The sequence below is a fragment of the Scyliorhinus torazame genome, chromosome 5 (assembly GCF_047496885.1).
Source record: "Scyliorhinus torazame isolate Kashiwa2021f chromosome 5, sScyTor2.1, whole genome shotgun sequence".
In the NCBI taxonomy this organism is placed as follows: Eukaryota; Metazoa; Chordata; class Chondrichthyes; order Carcharhiniformes; family Scyliorhinidae; genus Scyliorhinus; species Scyliorhinus torazame.
Genome location: NC_092711.1, coordinates 119,923,074 through 119,942,401, shown reverse-complemented (window position 1 = coordinate 119,942,401; position 19,328 = coordinate 119,923,074). Strand labels below are relative to the sequence as shown.

The 19,328-nt window shown below is 46.8% G+C and overlaps 2 protein-coding genes across 2 annotated transcripts; one reads left to right on the top strand and one right to left on the bottom strand.

The window, feature by feature from the left end:
- Positions 1-3,310: 3,310 nt before the first annotated feature.
- On the bottom strand, positions 3,311-13,176 carry LOC140421753 (uncharacterized). The gene is made up of 2 exons (XM_072506605.1): positions 12,925-13,176; positions 3,311-5,030 (listed from the first exon to the last, which is right to left on the bottom strand). The coding sequence occupies exon 2, from the start codon at positions 4,673-4,675 to the stop codon at positions 3,554-3,556; it is 1,122 nt and encodes a 373-aa protein (XP_072362706.1). The 5' UTR covers positions 4,676-5,030; positions 12,925-13,176; the 3' UTR covers positions 3,311-3,553.
- LOC140421763 (uncharacterized) lies at positions 13,093-18,427 on the top strand. Its single transcript, XM_072506624.1, has 2 exons — positions 13,093-13,386; positions 16,595-18,427. The coding sequence occupies exon 2, from the start codon at positions 17,131-17,133 to the stop codon at positions 17,911-17,913; it is 783 nt and encodes a 260-aa protein (XP_072362725.1). The 5' UTR covers positions 13,093-13,386; positions 16,595-17,130; the 3' UTR covers positions 17,914-18,427.
- Positions 18,428-19,328: the final 901 nt, after the last annotated feature.

Below are 19,328 nucleotides of genomic sequence, written 5' to 3'. Positions count from 1 at the left end.
GTTTCATGCACAAGTTCCCCCAAGTCCCTTTGTGTTGCAGCTTTCTGCAGCTTTTCTCCATTTAAATAATACTGTTCTTTTGTTCTCCCTTCCAAAATGAACTTCACATCTTCCCACATTATGCTCCATGTGGCAACTTTTTGTCCACTTGCTTAACCTCTCAATATCTCTTTGCAAACTGTTTGTACCCCCCTCACAACTTACCTGTCCACCTATTTTTGTGTTGTCTTCAAATTTGGGCACAGTACGTTCGCTTCCTTCCTCCAAGTCATTATTATAAATTGTACACAGTTGTGGTCCCAGGACTGATCCCTGTGGAACCTCACTGGTTACAGGTCACCAACCTGAAAAAGAACCCCTTATCCCCACTCGCTGTTTCCTGCTCATTAACCAATTCTCTATCCAGGCCAACACCATGGGTTCTTATCTCATGACTTAACGTTTTGTGAGATACCTTGTCAAAGGCCTTCTGGGAGTTTAAATACAACACATCTACTGGTCCCCCTCTATCCACTCTGGTTGAGACTTCCTCGAAACACTCTGATAAATTAGTCAGACACGGTTTCCCTTTCACAAAGCCATGCTGACTCTGCTTGATTAGATTATGATTTTCTCAATGTGCTCCTATTACTTCCTCATAATTGATTCCAACATTTTTTTCAACAATAAATGTTAGTCTAATCATCCTATAGTGTCTCATTTTTTTCCTCCCTCCCATTCTGAATCGGCGGGTTGTCACATTGGCAGTTTTCCAATCCTCTGGTACTTCTCCAGAATCCAAGGATTTTTGGAAAATTACAATCAATGCATCCACTATCTCTGTAGCCATTTCTTTTAGGATCCTAGGATGCAGCCATCCAGGGGACATATCTTATCCCCATCGGTTTGTCCAAAATGACTTCTCCAGTGATGGTATTTAATTGCTCCATTCGTATTCTTTAGTATTAAATGGGATAGTCAAAGTATCTTCCACCATAAAGACTGATGCAAAAAAATCTGTTTAACTCCTCTGCCATTTCCTTGTTCCCCATAACACAGCGGCGTGGAGGCACATGGTGATTAGCACTGTTGCTTCACAGCTCCAGGGACCCGGGTTCAATTCCCGGCTTGGGTCACTGTCTGTGCGGAGTCTCCACGTTCTCCCAAAACTGCGTGGGTTTCCTCCCACAAGTCCCAAAAGACGTGCTTGTTAGGTGAATTGGACATTCTGAATTCTCCCTCTGTGTACCCAAACAGGTGCCGGAGTGTGGCGACTGGCGGATTTTCACAGTAACTTCATTGCAGTGTTAATGTAAGCCTATTTGTAACAATAATAAAGATTATTATAATAAAGAATATTATTACTATCGCCTGAGATGTATTTTCTAAGGGGCCTCTGTGGAGTTGAGGTTACAATCAGATCAGCCGGGAACTTATTGAATGGTGGAGCAGGCTCGAGGGGCCGAGTGGCCTACTCCTGCTCCTAATTCGTATGTTATCACATCCTTTATAATAGATTGTCGCATTTTTCCTCCTACCGATGTCAGGCTAATGGGTCTGTGGTTCCCGTTTTCTCTGTCCCTCCTTAAATAGTGAGGTGACATTTACCACTTTCCAATCTGCAGGAACCATTCCAGAATCTATAGAATTTTGAAAGATGATCACCAATGTATCCACTATCTCTACAGCCACCTCTTTCAACACTCTGGGATGTAGAGCATCAGCTTTTGGGGATTTATTAACTTTCAATCCCATTAATTTCTCCAGTACTACTTTTTCACTAATACTAATCTCTTTCATTCCCTCGTGCTCACTGGTCCCTTGGTTCTCTGGTGTTTTTAGGATGATTTCTGTATCTTCCTCCGTGAAGACAGATTCACATTGTTTAGTTTCTCTGCCATTTCCTTATTCCCCATTATAAACTCTCCTGTCTCTGCCTGGAATGGACCCACATTGGTCTTTGCTAATCTTTTCCTGTTCACATTCCGATAGGAGCGTTTCCAGTCAGTTTTTATGTTCTTCCCCAGTTTGCTCTCGTATTCTATTTTCTGTTTATCAGTTTCTTGGTCCTTTGCTGAATTCTAAACCAAGTTCCCAATCCTCAGGCTCACTAATATTTTAGCCACTTTGAGTCTCCTCCATTGATCTAATAGAATCTAACTTTTCTTGTTAGCCACAATCGCTTCATTTTGCTGTTTAATTTTTGCTTCTTAAAGGAATCTATATTTTATGTAAATAAAATGCGAGAGGTTGCCTGTCTATCGTCATACAAAGATGAACAAAGAACAAAGGACAGTACAGCACAGGAACAGGCCCTTCGGCCCACCAAGCCTGCTCGGATCATGATGTTTGTCTAAACTAAAACCTTCTGTGCTTCCAGGGTCTGTTTCCGTCTATTCCCATCCTATTCATGTATTCATCAAGATGCCTCTTAAACGTCACTGTCATACCTGCTTCCACCACCTCCTCCGGCAGCGAGTTCCAGGCATTCAACACCCTCTGTGTAAAAAAAACCTCCCTCACACATCTCCTCTAAACTTTGCCCCTCACACCTAAACCTCTGTCACCTGGTAATTGACTTTTCCAACCTGGGAAAAAGCTTCTGACTATCCACTCTGTCCATGCCACTCAGAATTTTGTAAATTTTTATCAGGTCGTCCCTCAACTCCGTCGCTCTAGTTAAAACAATCCGAGTTTATCCAACCTCTCCTCATAGCTAATAGCCTCCAGGCCAGGCAAAATCCTGGTAAACCTCCTCTGTACTCTCTCCAAAGCCTCCACATCCTTTTGGTAATGTGGTGACCAGAATTGTAGGCAATATTCCACGTGTGGCCTAACTAAGGTTCTGTACAGCTGCAGCATGACTTGCCAATTTTTATACTCAATGCCCCAACCAATGAAGACAAGCATGCCGCCTGCCTTCTTAGCTCCTTATCCACCTGCATTGCCACTTTCAGTGATATGTTTATTGTAATTTCCCAATCTACTACAGACAACTTGCCCCTCAGACCATGACAGTTTCCTTCTGCTAGAAACACCCAGATAAATTAGGCAAAAGCACCATGTAACCACCATAGCCCATCTTCATGGCAACATGGCTGCTTTGGGAATTAAATATCTTCCAACGTGCAAACACCTTTTCATTCTGTGCTCCTCGTCACACATGGAACCAGGTAATCGCAACTAGCCTTAAAAATGGTCAGCCCACCGGAGGCAGAGGTGTTAGACCGGCCAGTCCAGCAGAAAGAAACCCTCCAATCATCACCATTCACTAGATGTCAGAATGAACAAAATGCAGTCCTGGATGTCAGTGAGAACAGAAACAATAACAACGGAGCCAACATCTGTAATTTATTGTGAACTTGTTGGAGTCACAACAGGTGTGATGAATCACAAACCCCCTCCCCACATTGAGAGCAGATGAATGGTCTCTCCCCAGAATTAACTCGCTAGTGTCTCGGTAGTTGGGACGGATCATTGAATGTCTCCCCTGCTCAGAGCAGGTGAATGGCCTCTTCCAGGTGTGAACTCACTCGTGATCCCGCAGGGTGTATGGATATCTGAATCCCTTCTCTCACTCAGAGCAGGTTAACGCCTTCTCCCCTGTGTGAACTCGCTGGTGTCTCTGCAGGTTGGATAACCAAGTGAATCCCTTCTCACACTGAGAGCAGGTGAACGGCCTCTCCCCAGTGTGAATTCGCTGGTGTGTCTGCAGGCTGGATAACTGAGTGAATCCCTTCTCACACTGAGAGCAGGTGAACGGCCTCTCCCCAGTGTGAATTCGCTTGTGTCTCTGCAGGCTGGATAACTGAGTGAATCCCTTCTCACACTGAGAGCAGGTGAACGGCCTCTCCCCAGTGTGCACTCGCTGGTGTGTCAGCAGGTGCGATGAAGTAGTGAATCCCCTCTCACACTGAGAGCAGGTGAACAGCTTCTCCCCAGTGTGAAATCGCTGGTGACTCTGCAGGCTGGATAACTGAGTGAATCCCTTCTCACACTGAGAGCAGGTGAACGGCTTCTCCCCAGTGTGAAATCGCTGGTGTCTCTGCAGGTTGGATAACTGAGTGAATCCCTTCTCACACTGAGAGCAGGTGAACGGCCTCACCCCAGTGTGAACTCGCTGATGTGTCAGCAGGTTCGATGAAGTAGTGAATCCCTTCTCACATTGAGAGCAGGTGAACGGCCTCTCCCCAGTGTGAACTCGCTGGTGTCTCTGCAGGCTGGATAACTGAGTGAATCCCTTCTCACACTGAGAGCAGGTGAACGGCCACTCCCCAGTGTGAACACGTTGGTGTGCCCGCAGGTCGGATGTTTGAGTGAATCCCTTCTCACACTGAGAGCAGGTGAACAGCCTCTCCCCAGTGTGAACTCGCTGGTGTTTCCGCAGGCTGGATAACTCAATGAATCTGTTCCCACACTGAGAGCAGGTGAACAACCTCTTCCCAATGTGAACTTGCTGGTGTTTCCGCAGGCTGGATAACTCAGTGAATCCCTTCCCACATTGAGAGCAGGTGAACGGCCTCTCCCCGGTGTGAACTCGCTGGTGTGACTTCAGGGCGGATAACTGAATGAATCCCTTCCAACACACCGAGCAGGTGAACGGCCTCTCCCCAGTGTGACTGCGTCGATGAGCTTCCAGCTGAGATGGGAATTTGAATCCCTTCCCACAGTCCCCACATTTCCACGGTTTCTCCATGTTTTGGGTGTCCTTGTGACTCTCCAGGTCTAACTATCAGTTGAAGCCTCGTCCACACACAGAACACGTGTACGGTCTCTCCCCGCTGTAAATGTGTGATGTCTTTTCAGGCTGTGTAACTGGTTAAAGCTCTTTCCACTGTCAGTGCTCTGGAACACTCTCACTCAGGTGCGTGTGTCTCGGTGCTTTTCCAGTCACAATGATGGTTAAAACCTTTTGAAGCCGACAGATTGGGCAAACATTTCTCCTTCTAGATTCAAAGTCCAGTGATATCCAGTTCCAAGGAATTGAGACTCAGCCAGATCGAGACGTGACGTTTGAGATTTCTGTCTGTAATTCCTCCTCTTCAAATATCCTGTCAAAACAATTCACAAAAGACATCACTGTCAGTACAGGATAGAAATTCAGAACAGACAATTCTAGTTCCTCGAGAACATTCTTTCCTCTCTCATTCCTCAAAATTAGTAAATCTCCATCCCACACACCCTCCCTCCATTCTCACTCTGCTGCATCTAATATTCACCCTCCCAATTCTCCTGACGGTGCTGATTCAGGCTGATTGACAGATCCATGCTCACTGCTTCCTGTCCTGGGCACAGAGATCATAACAAATAGGAGCTGCAGTTGGCCATTCGGCCCATCGAACCTGCTCATTTATTCTGTGGGATCATTGGTCGGTCTATGTCAGCGACATTCTCCGTGTTATTGACCAGAGGCTGGGTGTGCTGACTCAATATCTGTGAGCTCATGAAGCCGAGCTGTAAAACACCATGAAGAGGCTCGATGATGCGGAGGAGAAAATCCTGAACATTGAGCAAGATGCCTCCTCGGCGGAGGCAAGAATTCAATCCTTGGAGAACCAGCTGAGTGGCGTGGGGGAAGCCTGGCGAACTTGGAGAACAGAGGGTCAGAGAAAGAACATCCGAGTCGTCGGCCTGCCAGAAGGTGTGGAGGGTGAGGCTCCCGTTAGGTTCTTCAAGGACCGGCTGCCACGTTTTCTCAAGCTGGATGTGAAGCCTGGGTGTTTCAAATTAGAAAGGGCATTGGATCCTGTCTTTGAGGCCCAGGGATAGTTTTCATCCCAGGCCTGTAACCCTTCACTTCCACAACTTGAAAGATCACCAGAGGGTCCTGGAGACAGGTAAGGTGAGGTGGGACGTGGCTCCATAAGGAATGAGGATTTTCCTTATTCCAGGATTTTTCAACAGCAACGCAAACGAAGCATCGAGACTTTGATGAAGTTTGAAGGGAACTATGTTGCTTTATCCTGTGACCCTGAAAATTATATTGACAACTCCGTCAAGTCTTTCAATAATCCAACTACTGCCTTGGCCTTCATTAAATCCACGAAGCACAAGGATTTGGAGGGATGGTTTGCAGCTCAGACTAACTCAGGCTCTAATCTAGACTCTTTCCTTATCACTGTTTTGTTGTCTGAATTTGTTATCTTTTATCCTGTTGAAGGGAGTTGTTATTCTGAGAGAGCCGATTGAATGTCTTCTTCTTCTCCTCGAGTGTCCCAGGGACTCGGATTATCTTATCTCAGTTATGGTAGATGTGCCATATGCTTATTATCCGCCGTCTTTCTTCTATTATCCGAGCGTTAATCATGGCAGAACCGAGTGGGGCCATTGCTGAAGGGTGGGTGGTGGTGGATGCAGGTCTTCACAGGTGGGTATAAAATGCGGGAGGGACATTCGATCCCCATTCCCTTGTTAGCCCTTTTCTTCTCCTCATTTTGGAGAAGGTGTCCTGAGGGTAACGACAGTCTGGCCGTGGGGTTAATCCTCCGGGTCCTCAGTCTTATTGAGGAATGTCCCCTTGGATCTATTGTGGTGGTGATTCTTTTGTATTTTTGTTATTATGGAAGGGTTTATGTGTTGTTGACTTTATCCTACTCTGGTACAGATGGGGCTTTTATCTGTGAAAGGAGCAGTTTGGGGAGACTTTGGTGCCTCTGGTGCAAAGTGAGTTGGAGGAGGACGTAATGGCGCACGCTCGATTGTGGTGTGAAAATCTGTTCCTGTTCTCTCTGTCGTCTGACTAACGGCGGCAGTTAATCTGCAAATTTTCCCAGGGAATGTACGGGGCATCCATCACCCTATCAGAAGGAAAAAGATCCTCTCCTTACTTAAGGAGAAAGTCGACATAGGTTTATTATAGGAAACTCATCTGGATTACATAGATTACATAGAACATACAGTGCAGAAGGAGGCCATTCGGCCCATCGAGTCTGCACCGACCCACATTAATCCCTCACTTCCACCCTATCCCCGCAACCCAATAACCCCTCCCAATTGCACTACGGGCAATTTTTTTAGCATGGCCAATCCACCTAACCTGCACGTCTTTGGACTGTGGGAGGAAACCGGAGCACCCGGAGGAAACCCACGCAGACACGGGGAGAACGTGCAGACTCCGCACAGACAGTGACCCAGCGGGGAATCGAACCTGGGACCCTGGCGCTGTGAAGCCACAGTGCTATCCACTTGTGCTACCGTGCTGCCCACAAGATGATGGATGATGAGGAATACTTTAAATTGAGGCGGGATTGGGTGGGTCACGTTTTTTGCCTCCGTTTCGTCAAGCAGCAAGAGTGTGGCAATGCTTATTAATAAAAATATCACTTTTAAGGTTGAAACCTGCTCCAAGGACAAAGAAGGTGGATATGTGATCATTAGAGGTTCGGTGAATGGAGGTGTTGTTTCAATAATGAATGTTTCTGGATCCCCGGATTACTCCCCGGAGTTCATCATAAAGGATTTTGCAGAGTTAGCTTCAATTAACTCTTTTGTGGTTGGTGACTTCAACTGCCACTGAAATCCTCTGGTAGATAAGCTCCCGGTTACCACCAACATCCCCACGCTGCAGGCTTGGGCGTTGGCCTTGGCTTTTAATTTGATGACTGTAGGAATTTCAGAGTTTTTGTACTCTAGGTATTTGGCGCAGTAAGGGCTAAAAGCCTGAGTTAGTGTGTGTGACTGCTGCAGCCATGTTTCTAAAAGAAATCCTAGTTTGAAAGACAACTAGGTTCTGGAGCCAGAGGTGCAATTAAAGCATCATAAACATGTGGGCTCATGGTAAGTTGTTTTGATGAAGGGTATTCCCTGTGGAGTTAATTAGATTTCAGCTTGGTAAGATGATGTCAGTTCTGGGAGGAGCCACGGTATCAGGCGTTTGGCATGCAAGAAGTGTTTTAGTTGAGAATTAGTTCAAGATATGAGCAGAGGTCAAGCATCTCAGTTCAGTCTGGAGCTAGATTCGCAGTTTCTTTCCAAGCAGTTCAGAAGGTGAGCTGAAACAAGCTCACGTAGGCAGTAGGTAGCATAGTGGTTAGCATAATTGCTTCACACCTCCAGGGTCCCAGGTTCGATTTCCGGCTGGGTCACTGTCGGTGCGGAGTCTGCACATTCTCCCTGTGGCTGCATGGGTTTCCTCCAGGTGCTCCGGTTTCCTCCCACCATCCAAAGATGTGCGGTTTAGGTGGATTGGCCATGCTAAATTGCTCTTCGTGCCCAAAAAGGTTAAGTGGGGGTTATGCTGATAGTGTAGATACGTAGGCTGGAGTAGGGTGCTCTTTGTAAGGGCAGGTGCAGACTCGATGGGGCGAATGGCCTCCTTCTGCACTGTAAATTCCATGGTCTATGGTCTAAGCTGAAACAACTTCCCAAGTTTCTTCATGGTTCTGACAGGATTGAGACCTTGTCTTTAAAGCGGTGACACAAGATCTCTCTCAAAGAATATCTGCGTAAAGCAGGTATTGCTGAGGGCTAACTGTGTTTAACAGTGGATTGAGAGCTGAGATGGTGTTTTTGTTGTTCGAGTGGGAATAAAGGTAGCAGTTAAGGGTTACTGTATTCACTGTATTGATTAGCATTGTTTAAGGGCTAATTGTCAGCGGTTTCCTGGTGTGGTGTTAAATTTATTTTAATATTGTGTCAGTAATAAAGTTTGTTTTCATACAGCATGGCCCTATTTTTTGTAAAATCACTCCTGGAGTGAGGTATCCTTTCCTCACAGTCTGACAAAACACAAATAAAATATTAGGGTTTGTGTCCAGTATCCGAGCCACTGTTGGGGTCTGGTCCGGGATCATAACAGTGAGGAGGTGGGTTATGTGGATGTTTAGAGAACTTTGTACCCGAGGAGCAGAGATTTTACCTTCTTTCCAGCCCCACAGCAATGTCAGACTAGAATCGACAACTTTTTTGTGCCGAGGACGATCCTACACCTGGTGTCCACTTGCATCACAGGGAGCATCGTAATCGCAGACCTTCCCCAGTTTGTCTGGAGTTTCTGCTCGAGGGCTCACCCCCAGGTCGAGAACGTGGAGGTTTGGAGCCTCCCCGAATTCATTTATTATGCACTTTCAGGAAGAGTTTGAGTTCTTCCTTTTGGTTAACTCGACTCCTGGGATTTCCCTCTCCATTTTGTGGGAGACGTGTAAAGTTTATGCTCAGGGCTGATCATTTCTCACACTGCTAATAAAAGGTGCAGGATGCTGGAGAACCAGCGGCTTCTGGAGGTTTGTTTGGCGAAGGTGGAGGAGAATCATATGGAGGGCCCGAGTAAGCTATTGCTGAAGGAGGTTAACGCAGCAAGAGTGGCTTTGGACTCCCTGTTGACTCAGCAGGCCGAGAAAAGTTGAACGTTTGTGAGGTCGAAGTTTTCGAGTTTGGGAATAAGCCGAGCAAATACTTGCCTGTTTGACAAAGAAAAAGGCCTACCTTCGACCGAATCCCTCTGTGTGGCTTGGGGGATGGAAAAGGGTCATGAAGACGGAGGAGATAAACAGGGATTTTGGGAATTCTATGCGGGATTACACAAGTCTAAGCAGTCTGGTGATGTGTTGGTGGGTGTGGAGCATTTTCTCTCTTCCCTGAAGCTTCTGGAGGCCTCAGAAAATCTTAATGCTCCTTTTTCTTGGGGAGAAGTGTCAAAGGCCGTGAAGGAGTTGCAGCCAGGTAAAGCCCCGGGACCAGGTGGCTGTGGGTGTGAATTTTATCGGGGGTTTGAGGATTTGTTATTGGATCCGTTGGTGGATCTGTATTGTCACTCTTTTGACTCGGGGATGCTGCCACTGACTCTTTGTGAGGCTAATATCTCTTTGATTCTGAAGGTGGGCAAGGACCCAGAGGAGTGGGCCTCTTATTGCCAAATCTCTCTTTTGAATGTTGACTTGAAACTGCGATCTTATGTTTTGGCGAGAAGGCTGGCGGACATCCTTCCGACAATCGTGCGGGAGGACCAGACTGGGTTTATACGGGGAAGAGTTTCCAGTAACAATGTTGGAAGGTTGCTGAATGTGATTCAGGCTTTTCAGAAATATGCATTGAATGGGCTGGTGATCTCCTTCGATGCAGAGAAAGCTTTTGCTCGAGTTGAGTGGAATTATCTGGCGTATCCGCTGTGAGGCTTCGGGTTGGGTGAGGATTATATTGAGTGGATTCAATTGTTATATCACAGACCGGCAGCGGCGGTGCTCACCAATGGTATAAGGATGTCAAATTTTAAGCTTCAGAGAGGGACTAGACAGGGCTGCCCTCTGTCCCCCTTGCTGTTTGCGTTGGCCACTGAGCCCTTGCCGGAGGATATTAGATTGGATCCTCTGATATCGAGCCTGGAGGGTGGGGTGAGGCAGCACAAGATCACTCTGTGTGCAGATGACAGGCTGCTGTTTGTGTTGAAGCCCAGTGTTTCAGTCCTGGACATTATTGGAGCAGTGGATAGATTTAGTGGCTACTCTCGTATCAAGATCAATTTTGCTGAGTCGGAGGCCATGCCCGTGGGGAGGGGTTGAGGGGTAATCCCCCTCCTCTCCTCCTCTTGCTAACTTCCCCTTCAGGTGCACACCCACCCCCCCCCCCCCCCCCACTCCCTCCAAACCTGGGGATGTCAATGGCCCCTCTTTTAGGCAGCTATGTGAGGTCAACTTTCCACAGCTGATGATGACTATTAGGTGGGACCTTGCCTGGTGGTTGGCTCTTCCGATTTCATGGTGAGGGAGGATTGCCTTCATTAAAATGAATGTGTGCCCAGACTGTTGTACCCTCTGCAAATGCTGCCTATACTGCTGTCGACCAGAGTTGTTTGGGAAATTAATCAAATCAGGCCAGGACCTACTCAGTTAATGGTAGGGAGTTGGGGAGAGTTACAGAACAAAGAGATCTAGGAGTCCAGGTTCAGAGCTCCTTGTAGGTGGAGTCGCAGGTGGACAGGCTGGTGAAGAAGGCAGTCAGTATGCTCGGTTTTATTGGTTAGAATATTGAATACAGGAGTTGTGATCTCTTATTGAAGTTGGACAAGACATTGGTGAGACCGCACATGGATAGGCTGGGACATTTTTCCCTGGAGCGTAGGAGGCTTAGGTGTGACCTTATAGAAGTCTACAAAGTGAGGAACATAGATAAAGTATATAGTCAACATATTTTCCCAAAGGTGGAGGAGTCTAGAACTAGAAGGCATAGGTTTAAGGTGAGCGAAGAGAGATACAAAAGAGACCAGAGGAGAAGTTTCTTTACATACAGGGTGGTGAGCATCTGGAATGGCTTCCATAGTCAGTGGTAGAGACGGGTACAATTTTGTCCTTTAACAAGCAGTTAGACAGTTACATGGGCAGGGTGGGTACAGAGGGATACGGGCCAAATGCTGGCAAGTGGGACTAGCTTAGTGATAGAAACTGGGCGACATGGAAAAGCTGGGCTGAAGGGCCTGTTTCCAAGCTGTAAACATCTATAACTCCACCTGGAACAAAAATAAACCTCGCGTCAAGTTTGTTAAGCTCCAATCACCAGGAGCAAAGGGAGAAGATGGTCTCCCGAAAATCAGGCTTCATCAATTGGCCTCTCGTCTTATGTTCATAAGGGATTGGATTAGGATGGAGCCAACATTTATCTAGCTCAATACAGAAGCAGACCAGTCAGTTCTCCCTCTATCCAAAACTGGCATAGGCTGATTATGGAATGCATCTCCATTCAATTTTTAGTGTCTGTAATTCATTCTGAGTCTGATGCATTGTGTAAAGTGTGGTACTCCTATCTCAAATACATAGCCTCCAATTTGACTGACTTGCTCCTCCTGGGCTTTCCATGAGTGAATTCAATTTAACTTAGGGCACAGTGGTTAGTACTGCTACTTCAGTGCCAGGGACCCAGGTTCAATTCCATCCTTGGATGGCTGTCTGTGTGGAGTTTGTATATTCTCCTTGTGTCTTTGTGTATTTCCTCCGGGTGCTCCAGTTTCCTCCCACTGTCCAAAATGTGCAGCGAAAGTGGATTGGTCACGCTAATTTGCCCCTTCGTGTCCAAGATGTGTAGGTTAGGTGGGTCGACCATGATCAATGCACCGGCTTACGAGGATAGGATGGGGAGTGGGCCTCAGTGAAATGCTCTTTCTGAGTCTCAGTGCAGATGTGAAGGGGCGAATAGCCTTCTGCACTACAGGAGTTCTATGTCATCTATGTTGTGTTATTCATTTTAATTTGATTATGCGGTTAGTCAGTTTGTGAAATTTTTGGGTTTACAAACTGAATTGTTATATAATCTTACCCTCTTTCCCCACTCACTACTTTAACCTGTTAACTGGTTCTTCAATTGATCTGGTATTTCATCTTGAGGCTCTTGTCTCTCAAATATCCTGTTCCAAATTAATTCTGCAATGTGTTGCTTGGATTTATGTTGGCAATATCTCTTGTTCCACTCTGTGCCCACGATTCGTTTTGTTATTCTGTTGCATTCAGTGTTTAAAAATTATTTAAAACATAACAATTTATTAAAAATCTGTCCAACTCATCTGTGAATATATTCAATGACCCCCACACCCCACTGGTCCCTGTGGAAGAGAAATCCAGAGATGAATAACCCTCCAAGGGAAGAGATGACTGGATTGTACTTTATTACAGAACCGTAAATAATTTTTGTAATGTGTACCATATAACAGCACGAGAAATGTCTCTGTCTGGTATTAATTTACTGTCCCCTTAAATGTCAGCCATCACCTGGAGTAACCAGCACTTTAATGGTGACCATTAGGAAAGGGACCATCCTTTTACCCAGACAAATAAATGTGAGAAGCTGAGGGAACAAAGGATGTCAATGTCTTTCACAGAGAGAGAGACCTGGGCCAAGCTTTGCAGAGTCTGCACCCTCCCTGGATTCACTTCCTTTCCCTTCAGTTGCTGCAGGTGACCAATTAAAGGTCAGAATGAGAAAAGAAATGGAAAGAGGGAGAAAATAAAGTGTTTTACTCACAGATGTTGGAGACAAGAGGAAGTTCACAGCTGTGTGAGGCCCCAGTTTTCCTCATTGTCCAGTTTCCACGTTCGAACAACGGGGGAGCTGATTGGATGGTGGAAGTGAGTCCTTCCGGTTCACCAACTCTTCCCATTGGCCAACAACCTTCCTCCGCCCCACTTATTGTTCCCCCTGCTCGAGACAAGGTTTCCAGGCAACCGGCTGACAGCTCCGGCCAGACCGAGAAGTCTCACGGTGATTTCCCCTCCCCCCGGCCCGGGGATGCGCATGTCCGAGGGAGAGGAGTGAATGCGCATGTGCGAGGGAAATCTCACCCCTGACCTTCCTGCTGAAGCGTTGACCAATGGGAAAGATTGGATGACCGGAAGGACTGTGGTACTCCAGGCAATCAGTGCGGGCTTTGTGTGAATGGAGATTAACCTTCACACAGACTGAAACATCCTCCTGTCTGCAACATCTGTGAGTAAAACACTTTCTTTTCTCCCCCTTTCCATTTCTTTTCTCATTCTCACCTTCAATTGGTGACTTGCAGCAACTGAAGGGAAAGGAAGTGAATCCAGGGAGGGTGCAGACTCTGGAAAGCTTGGTCCAGATCTCTCTCTCTCTCTTAAAGACATTCATGGAGGCTCGAGCAAAAGCTTTCTCTGCATCGAAGGAGATCACCACCCCATCCACTGTGTATTTCTGAAAAGTCTGAATCACATTCAGCAACCTTCCAACATTGTTACTGGAAAGTCTTCCCCCTTATAAACCCAGACTGGTCCCCCTGCCCCCACACGATTGTTGGAAAGATGTCCTCCAGCCTGCTCGCCAAAACTTTAGATCGTAATTTGAAGTCAAGATTCAAAAGAGATATTGGCCAATAAGAGACACACTCCTCTGGGTCCTTCAGAATCAAAGAGATAGTAGCCTCCCGAAGAGTCGATGGCAGCATCCCTGAGTCAAAAGAGTGACAATACATACCCATCAATGGGTCCAACAACAAATCCTCAAGCGCCCGATAAAACTCACCCACAGCCATTGCGGTCCCGGGGCTTTACCCGGCTGCAGCTCCTTCATGGCCTTTGAGACCTCTTCCCTAGAAAGGGGAGCATTAAGAGGCTCACACTGGCTTTCTGAGGCCTCCGTAAGCTTCAGGGAAGAGAATAAATGCTCCATATCCAACAACACTTCACCAGACTTCAGAGACTTTATAATCCTGTATAGAATTCCCCAAATCCCTGTTTATCTCCTATGTCCTCACAACCCTTTTCCCTCCCCCACGTCACACAGAGGGAATTGTTCCAATGTCGGCCTTTTTCTTTGTCCAACAGGTCAAGTATTTGCTCAGTTTATTCCCAAACTCGTACAACGTCTGCCTCGCAAACCTTTCTCAACCTGCTGAATCAATAGGGAGTCCAAAGCCACTCTTGCCGCATTAACCTCCTTCAGCAATAGCTTATTTGAGATCTCCTCATAATTCTGCTCGGCCTTCGTGAAACAAACCCCCAGACATTGCTGGTTCTTCAGCATCCGAGCATAAACTTTACATGTCTCCCATAAAATGGAGGGGGAATACCAGGGGTCAAGTTAATCCAAAGGAAGAACTCAAACTCGTTCTTAAAATGCAGAGTAAATGAAATATCTCTTATCAGAGAGGCAGCAACCGTCCACATTCTCGACCTGGGGGTGAACCGTCGAGTAGAATTCCAGAGAAACAGGGGAATGGTCCACAATCCATGTCCACTTCGGTGCAAGAGGACACCAGGTGTAGGATCGTCCTTGACATAAAAATGTCGTTGATTCTAGTGTGACATTGATTAGGACTAGAAAGAAGGTAAAATCTCCTCCCCTCAGGTGCAAAGTGCTCCAAACATCCACATAACCCACCTCCTCACAAGTAAAGGCCAACGCCCTAGCAGCATGGGGGGGGGGGGCTTTCCTGGTAACCGGGAGCTTATCTACCAGAGGATTTAAGGGACAGTTGAAGTCACCAACCACAAAAGAGTTCGTTGAAGCTAACTCTGCAAATCCACAAAGGCCTCCGGGGAGTAATTTGGCGATCCATAAACATTCATTATTGAAACAATATCTCCATGCACCGAACCTCTAATGATCACATATCTACCTCCTTTGTCCTTGGTGCAGGTTTCAACCTTAAAAGAGATATTTTTATTAATAAGGATTGCAACACCCCTGCTATCAAGTAGATGAAAAGGAGATGAAAAAACCTGCCCCACCTAATCCCACCCCAATTTAAAGTGTTCCTCATCGTCCAGATGAGTTTCCTGTAATAAAGCTATGTCGACTTTCTCCTTCAAAAAGGAGAGGATAACCATAGATTTGAGATAGGGAAGTGGGGTTGGAAATTGTCGGAGATGGGATTGGAAAGGAATTAGGGCACGAAAAGATTTATTTCTTGGGGGTCGTATTGCGGGACTGAAGGAACTGGGAGCGAAGTATGGGCTGGAGCAAGGGGAAATATTTAGATACATGCAGATTCGAGACTTTGCCAGAAAGGAGATACAGAGCTTCGAAGTAAAGCCGGCTTCCACATTGCTGGAGGTGGTGCTGACGACAGGGGGACTGGAGAAGGAATAGTATTGGTGGTTTACGGGGCTATTTTGGAGGAGGAGAAGGCGCCGTGTGTATTTATGTTTGCCCTATGTATTGTTCTCATGTATGGAATGATCTGTCTGAACTGTACACAGAATAATACTTTTCACTGTATCCCGGTACACATGACAATTAACAAATCCAATCCTCACCATTGAGGTGATAGTATTTCTAATCAGTAAGGCTACTCCACCCACTCTGCTGTATTCTCTGTCCCTCCTGTAAACTTTATAACCGGTATATTTGTCCAGTCCAGACCATCCTGCTACTTGTTTTTGGAACTGTATTGAGTTCCCCTGAGACCTTCCCCTCCCCCACCATTTGTTAGTTTAAAGTCCTTGTTACCTCCTTATCTATCCGTTCCGTGAGGACACTGGTCCCAGATCGGTTCAGGTGGAGACCGTCCCAACTGTACAGATCCCTCCTGTCCCAATACTGATGCCAGTGCCCCATGAAATGGAACCCTTCCTTCCTGCACCACTCCTTTAGCCACGTGTTTACTTCCCTAATTTTCTCGTCCCTATGCCAAATTACACATGGCTTGGGGAATAATCCAGAGATTATAACCCTTGAGGATCTGTTCTTTAATTTTGTTCCGAGTTCCTGATATTCCCAAACAGGTCCTCTTTCCGAGTCTTGCCGATATTGTTTATCCCAATGTGGACCCCAACAACTGGATCCTCCCCCTCCCTCTCCAATATCCTTTCAAGCCGGTTAGAGATGCCCCTCACCCTGGCACCAGGCAGGCAACATACCATGTGGGACTCTCGGTCCTGCTTCCAAAGGGAATCAGTTCCCTAATTACAGAATCCCCGTCAGCTACCACTTTCTCTCCCCGCTTGAATGGCCTCCTGTACCAGGGTGCAGTGGTCAGCGAGCTCATCCTTCCTACAGTCACAGCTCCGAAACTCCGTCCCTCCAAGTCCGCTCCCTGGAGACTAGGTCTGGGGAATAGGTATTGGAGACGAGGTATTGGGGAATGAGAGGAAGCAATGTTCCATAGAAACTAGAATTCTCGGATCTGAATTTCTATCCTGTACTGAGTGTTGACTTTTGTAAACTCCTTTTACAGATATTACAAGAGGAGGAATTACAGACAGAAATCTCAATTATCACGTCTCGGTCTTACAGAGTCACTCGATACCTTGGAATCTGAGTATCATCGGCCTTTGAATCTAGAAGGAGAAATGTTTGCCCAATCTGGCGGCTTCAAAAGATTTTAACCATCAGTGTGACTGGAAAAGCACCGAGACAGACACACCCGAGTGAGAGTGTTCCAGAGCACTGACTGTGGAAAGAGCTTTAACCTGTTACACAGCCTGAAAAAGACATCACACCATTCACAGCGGGGAGAGACCATACTCGTGTTTAATAATAATCTTTTATTGTCACAAGTATGAAGTTACTGTGAAAAGCTCCTCGCCGCCACATTCCGGCGCCTGTTCGGGTAAGCTGGTACGGGAATTGAACCCGCGCTGCTGGCCTTGTTCTGCATCATAAACCAGCTGTCTAGCCACTGAGCTGAACCAACCCTTCACCAGTTTGTGTGTGGTCAAGGCTTCAACTGATTGTCTCTCTGACCTGGAGAGACACAAGGAGACCCAAAACATGGAGAAACCGTGGAAATGTGGGGATTGTGGGAAGGCATATAGTGTCCCATCTCAGCTGGAGATTCATCGACGCAGCCACACTGGGGAGAGGCCGTTCACCTGCTCTCAGTGTGAGAAGGGATTCGCTCAGTTCTCCAGCCTGAAGAAACACCAGCGGGTTCACACTGGGGAGAGGCCGTTCACCTGCTCTCAGTGTGGGAAAGGATTCACTCAATTTTCCAGTCTGACATCACATCAGCGAGTTCACACCAGGGAGAGGCCATTCCCCTGCTCCCAGTGTGGGAAGGGATTCACTGAGTTATCCAGCCTGAAGAAACACCAGCGAGTTCACACTGGGGAGAGGCCATTCCCCTGCTCTCAGTGTGGGAAGGGATTCACTCAGTTATCCAGCCTGTGGAGACGCCAGCGAGTCCACACTGGAGGGAGGCCATTCATATGCATGGTGTGTGAGAAGGGATTCAGTGATTCATCTACCCTGCGGACACATCAGCGAGTGCACACCAGGGAGAAACCGTTGACCTGCTCCCAGTGTGGGAAGGGATTCAGAGATTCATCCCACCTGCGGATACACCAGCGAGTTCACACTGGGGAGAAGCCTTTTACCTGCACTCAGTGTAGGAAGGCATTCACTCAGTTGTCCAGTCTGAAGTCACACCAACAAATTCACACTGGGGAGAGGCCATTCCCCTGCTCTCAGTGTGGGAAGGGATTCACTCAGTTATCCAGCCTGAAGAAACACCAGCGAGTTCACACTGGGGAGAAGCCGATCACCCCTCGGTGAGGGAAGGGAACGCTTGATTCATCACACCTGCTGAGACACCAACAAGTTCACAAGTGATTACAGGGATTGGATTCTGCTGTTATTGTATCTGCTTCAATTACATCCAGGACGGCATTGTGTTCATTCTGACAGTTGGTCAATGGGGAGGGCCGTGGGGTTTCTTTCTGCTGGACTTGGCAGTCTCATGGCTTTGCCTCCGGTGGGCGGACGCTCTTTGAGCCTTGTTGCAAATTCCTTGTTTCAAATTTCACAAGGATCAGAGTGAAGGGGTGTTTGGAAGTGAGCCGATATTTAGTTTGCATTTCTGTTTGGATCCTCCCAAATTATACCACATTGCCATGACGATGGGCCCTGGTGGTTACATGTTTTTGTTTAATTTATCTGAGTTTTCTTCTGTGAGAAACACCATCAGGGTATGAGGGGCAAGTTGTCTGAGGGGGACTGGGAAACCACATTAAATGGTATGATGGGAGACAGGCAATAGCTAATATTTAAGGAATTATTATATATCTGCCGGGGGGGGGGGGGGGGGGGGGGAGGGGGGTCAGTTAGCTGGATGGCTGGTTCACGATGTGGAGTGATTCCAATAGCAGGGGTTCAACTGTCGTACTGGCTGAGGTTATCTATGAAGGGTCCACCTTCTCAACATTGTCCCTCGCACGAGGCCCTCTCTCCCTCTATTTCACTTTCTCCCTCCCCCTTGCCGGAACTTTGGCGCCTCTCATTTCTCATATATACACCAAATATAGATTCTTTTTGGGAACAGAAATCCAACAGGAAAAGTGATACAACCGTTGCTAACAAGGAAAGTTAAATAGTAGTAAGCCTGAGGATTGGGAACTTGTTTTAGAATTCAGCAAAGGAGGATCAAGAAATTGATAAAGAGAAGATAGAATATGAGAGCAAACTGGTGAGAAACATAAAAACTGACTGGAAAAGCTGCTATAGGAATGTGAAGAGGAAAAGAGAGGGTGCAGAGGAGATTTACAAGAATGGTACCAGGGATGACGGACTTCAGTGAGTTGGAGAGACTGGAGCATCTGAATTTTCTCTTTTTAGATCAAACAGGAATTAGGGTTGTGAATGGGGCCAATGGGCCCATTGAGTCCATGCTGGCTCTCTGTAGATCTCACCATCGCCTTGTTCTATCCCTGTCATTTTATTTCCCTCAGGTCCCCATCCAATTTCCTTTTGGAAACATTCCATCATCTCTGCTTCTACCCCCATCGTAGGGAATGGGCTCCAGATGTTTACCAATTTCTTTAAATGCAAATTGGTTTCAGAGAGCGAAGGCCATTCTGCCCATCGTCCCCATTCTGCCTCTTTGAATGAACTATCTAATTAATCCCAGTACCCTGAAAGTTTATACTTCTTTCCAGAGTGTGTCAAGTTCCATTTTGAAAGCTATAGTTGAA

Bases quoted from the DNA above. Each gene is read 5' to 3' on its own strand.
- LOC140421753 (XM_072506605.1), bottom strand. From the start codon at position 4,675: ATGGAGAAACCGTGGAAATGTGGGGACTGTGGGAAGGGATTCAAATTC.
- LOC140421763 (XM_072506624.1), top strand. From the start codon at position 17,131: ATGGAGAAACCGTGGAAATGTGGGGATTGTGGGAAGGCATATAGTGTC.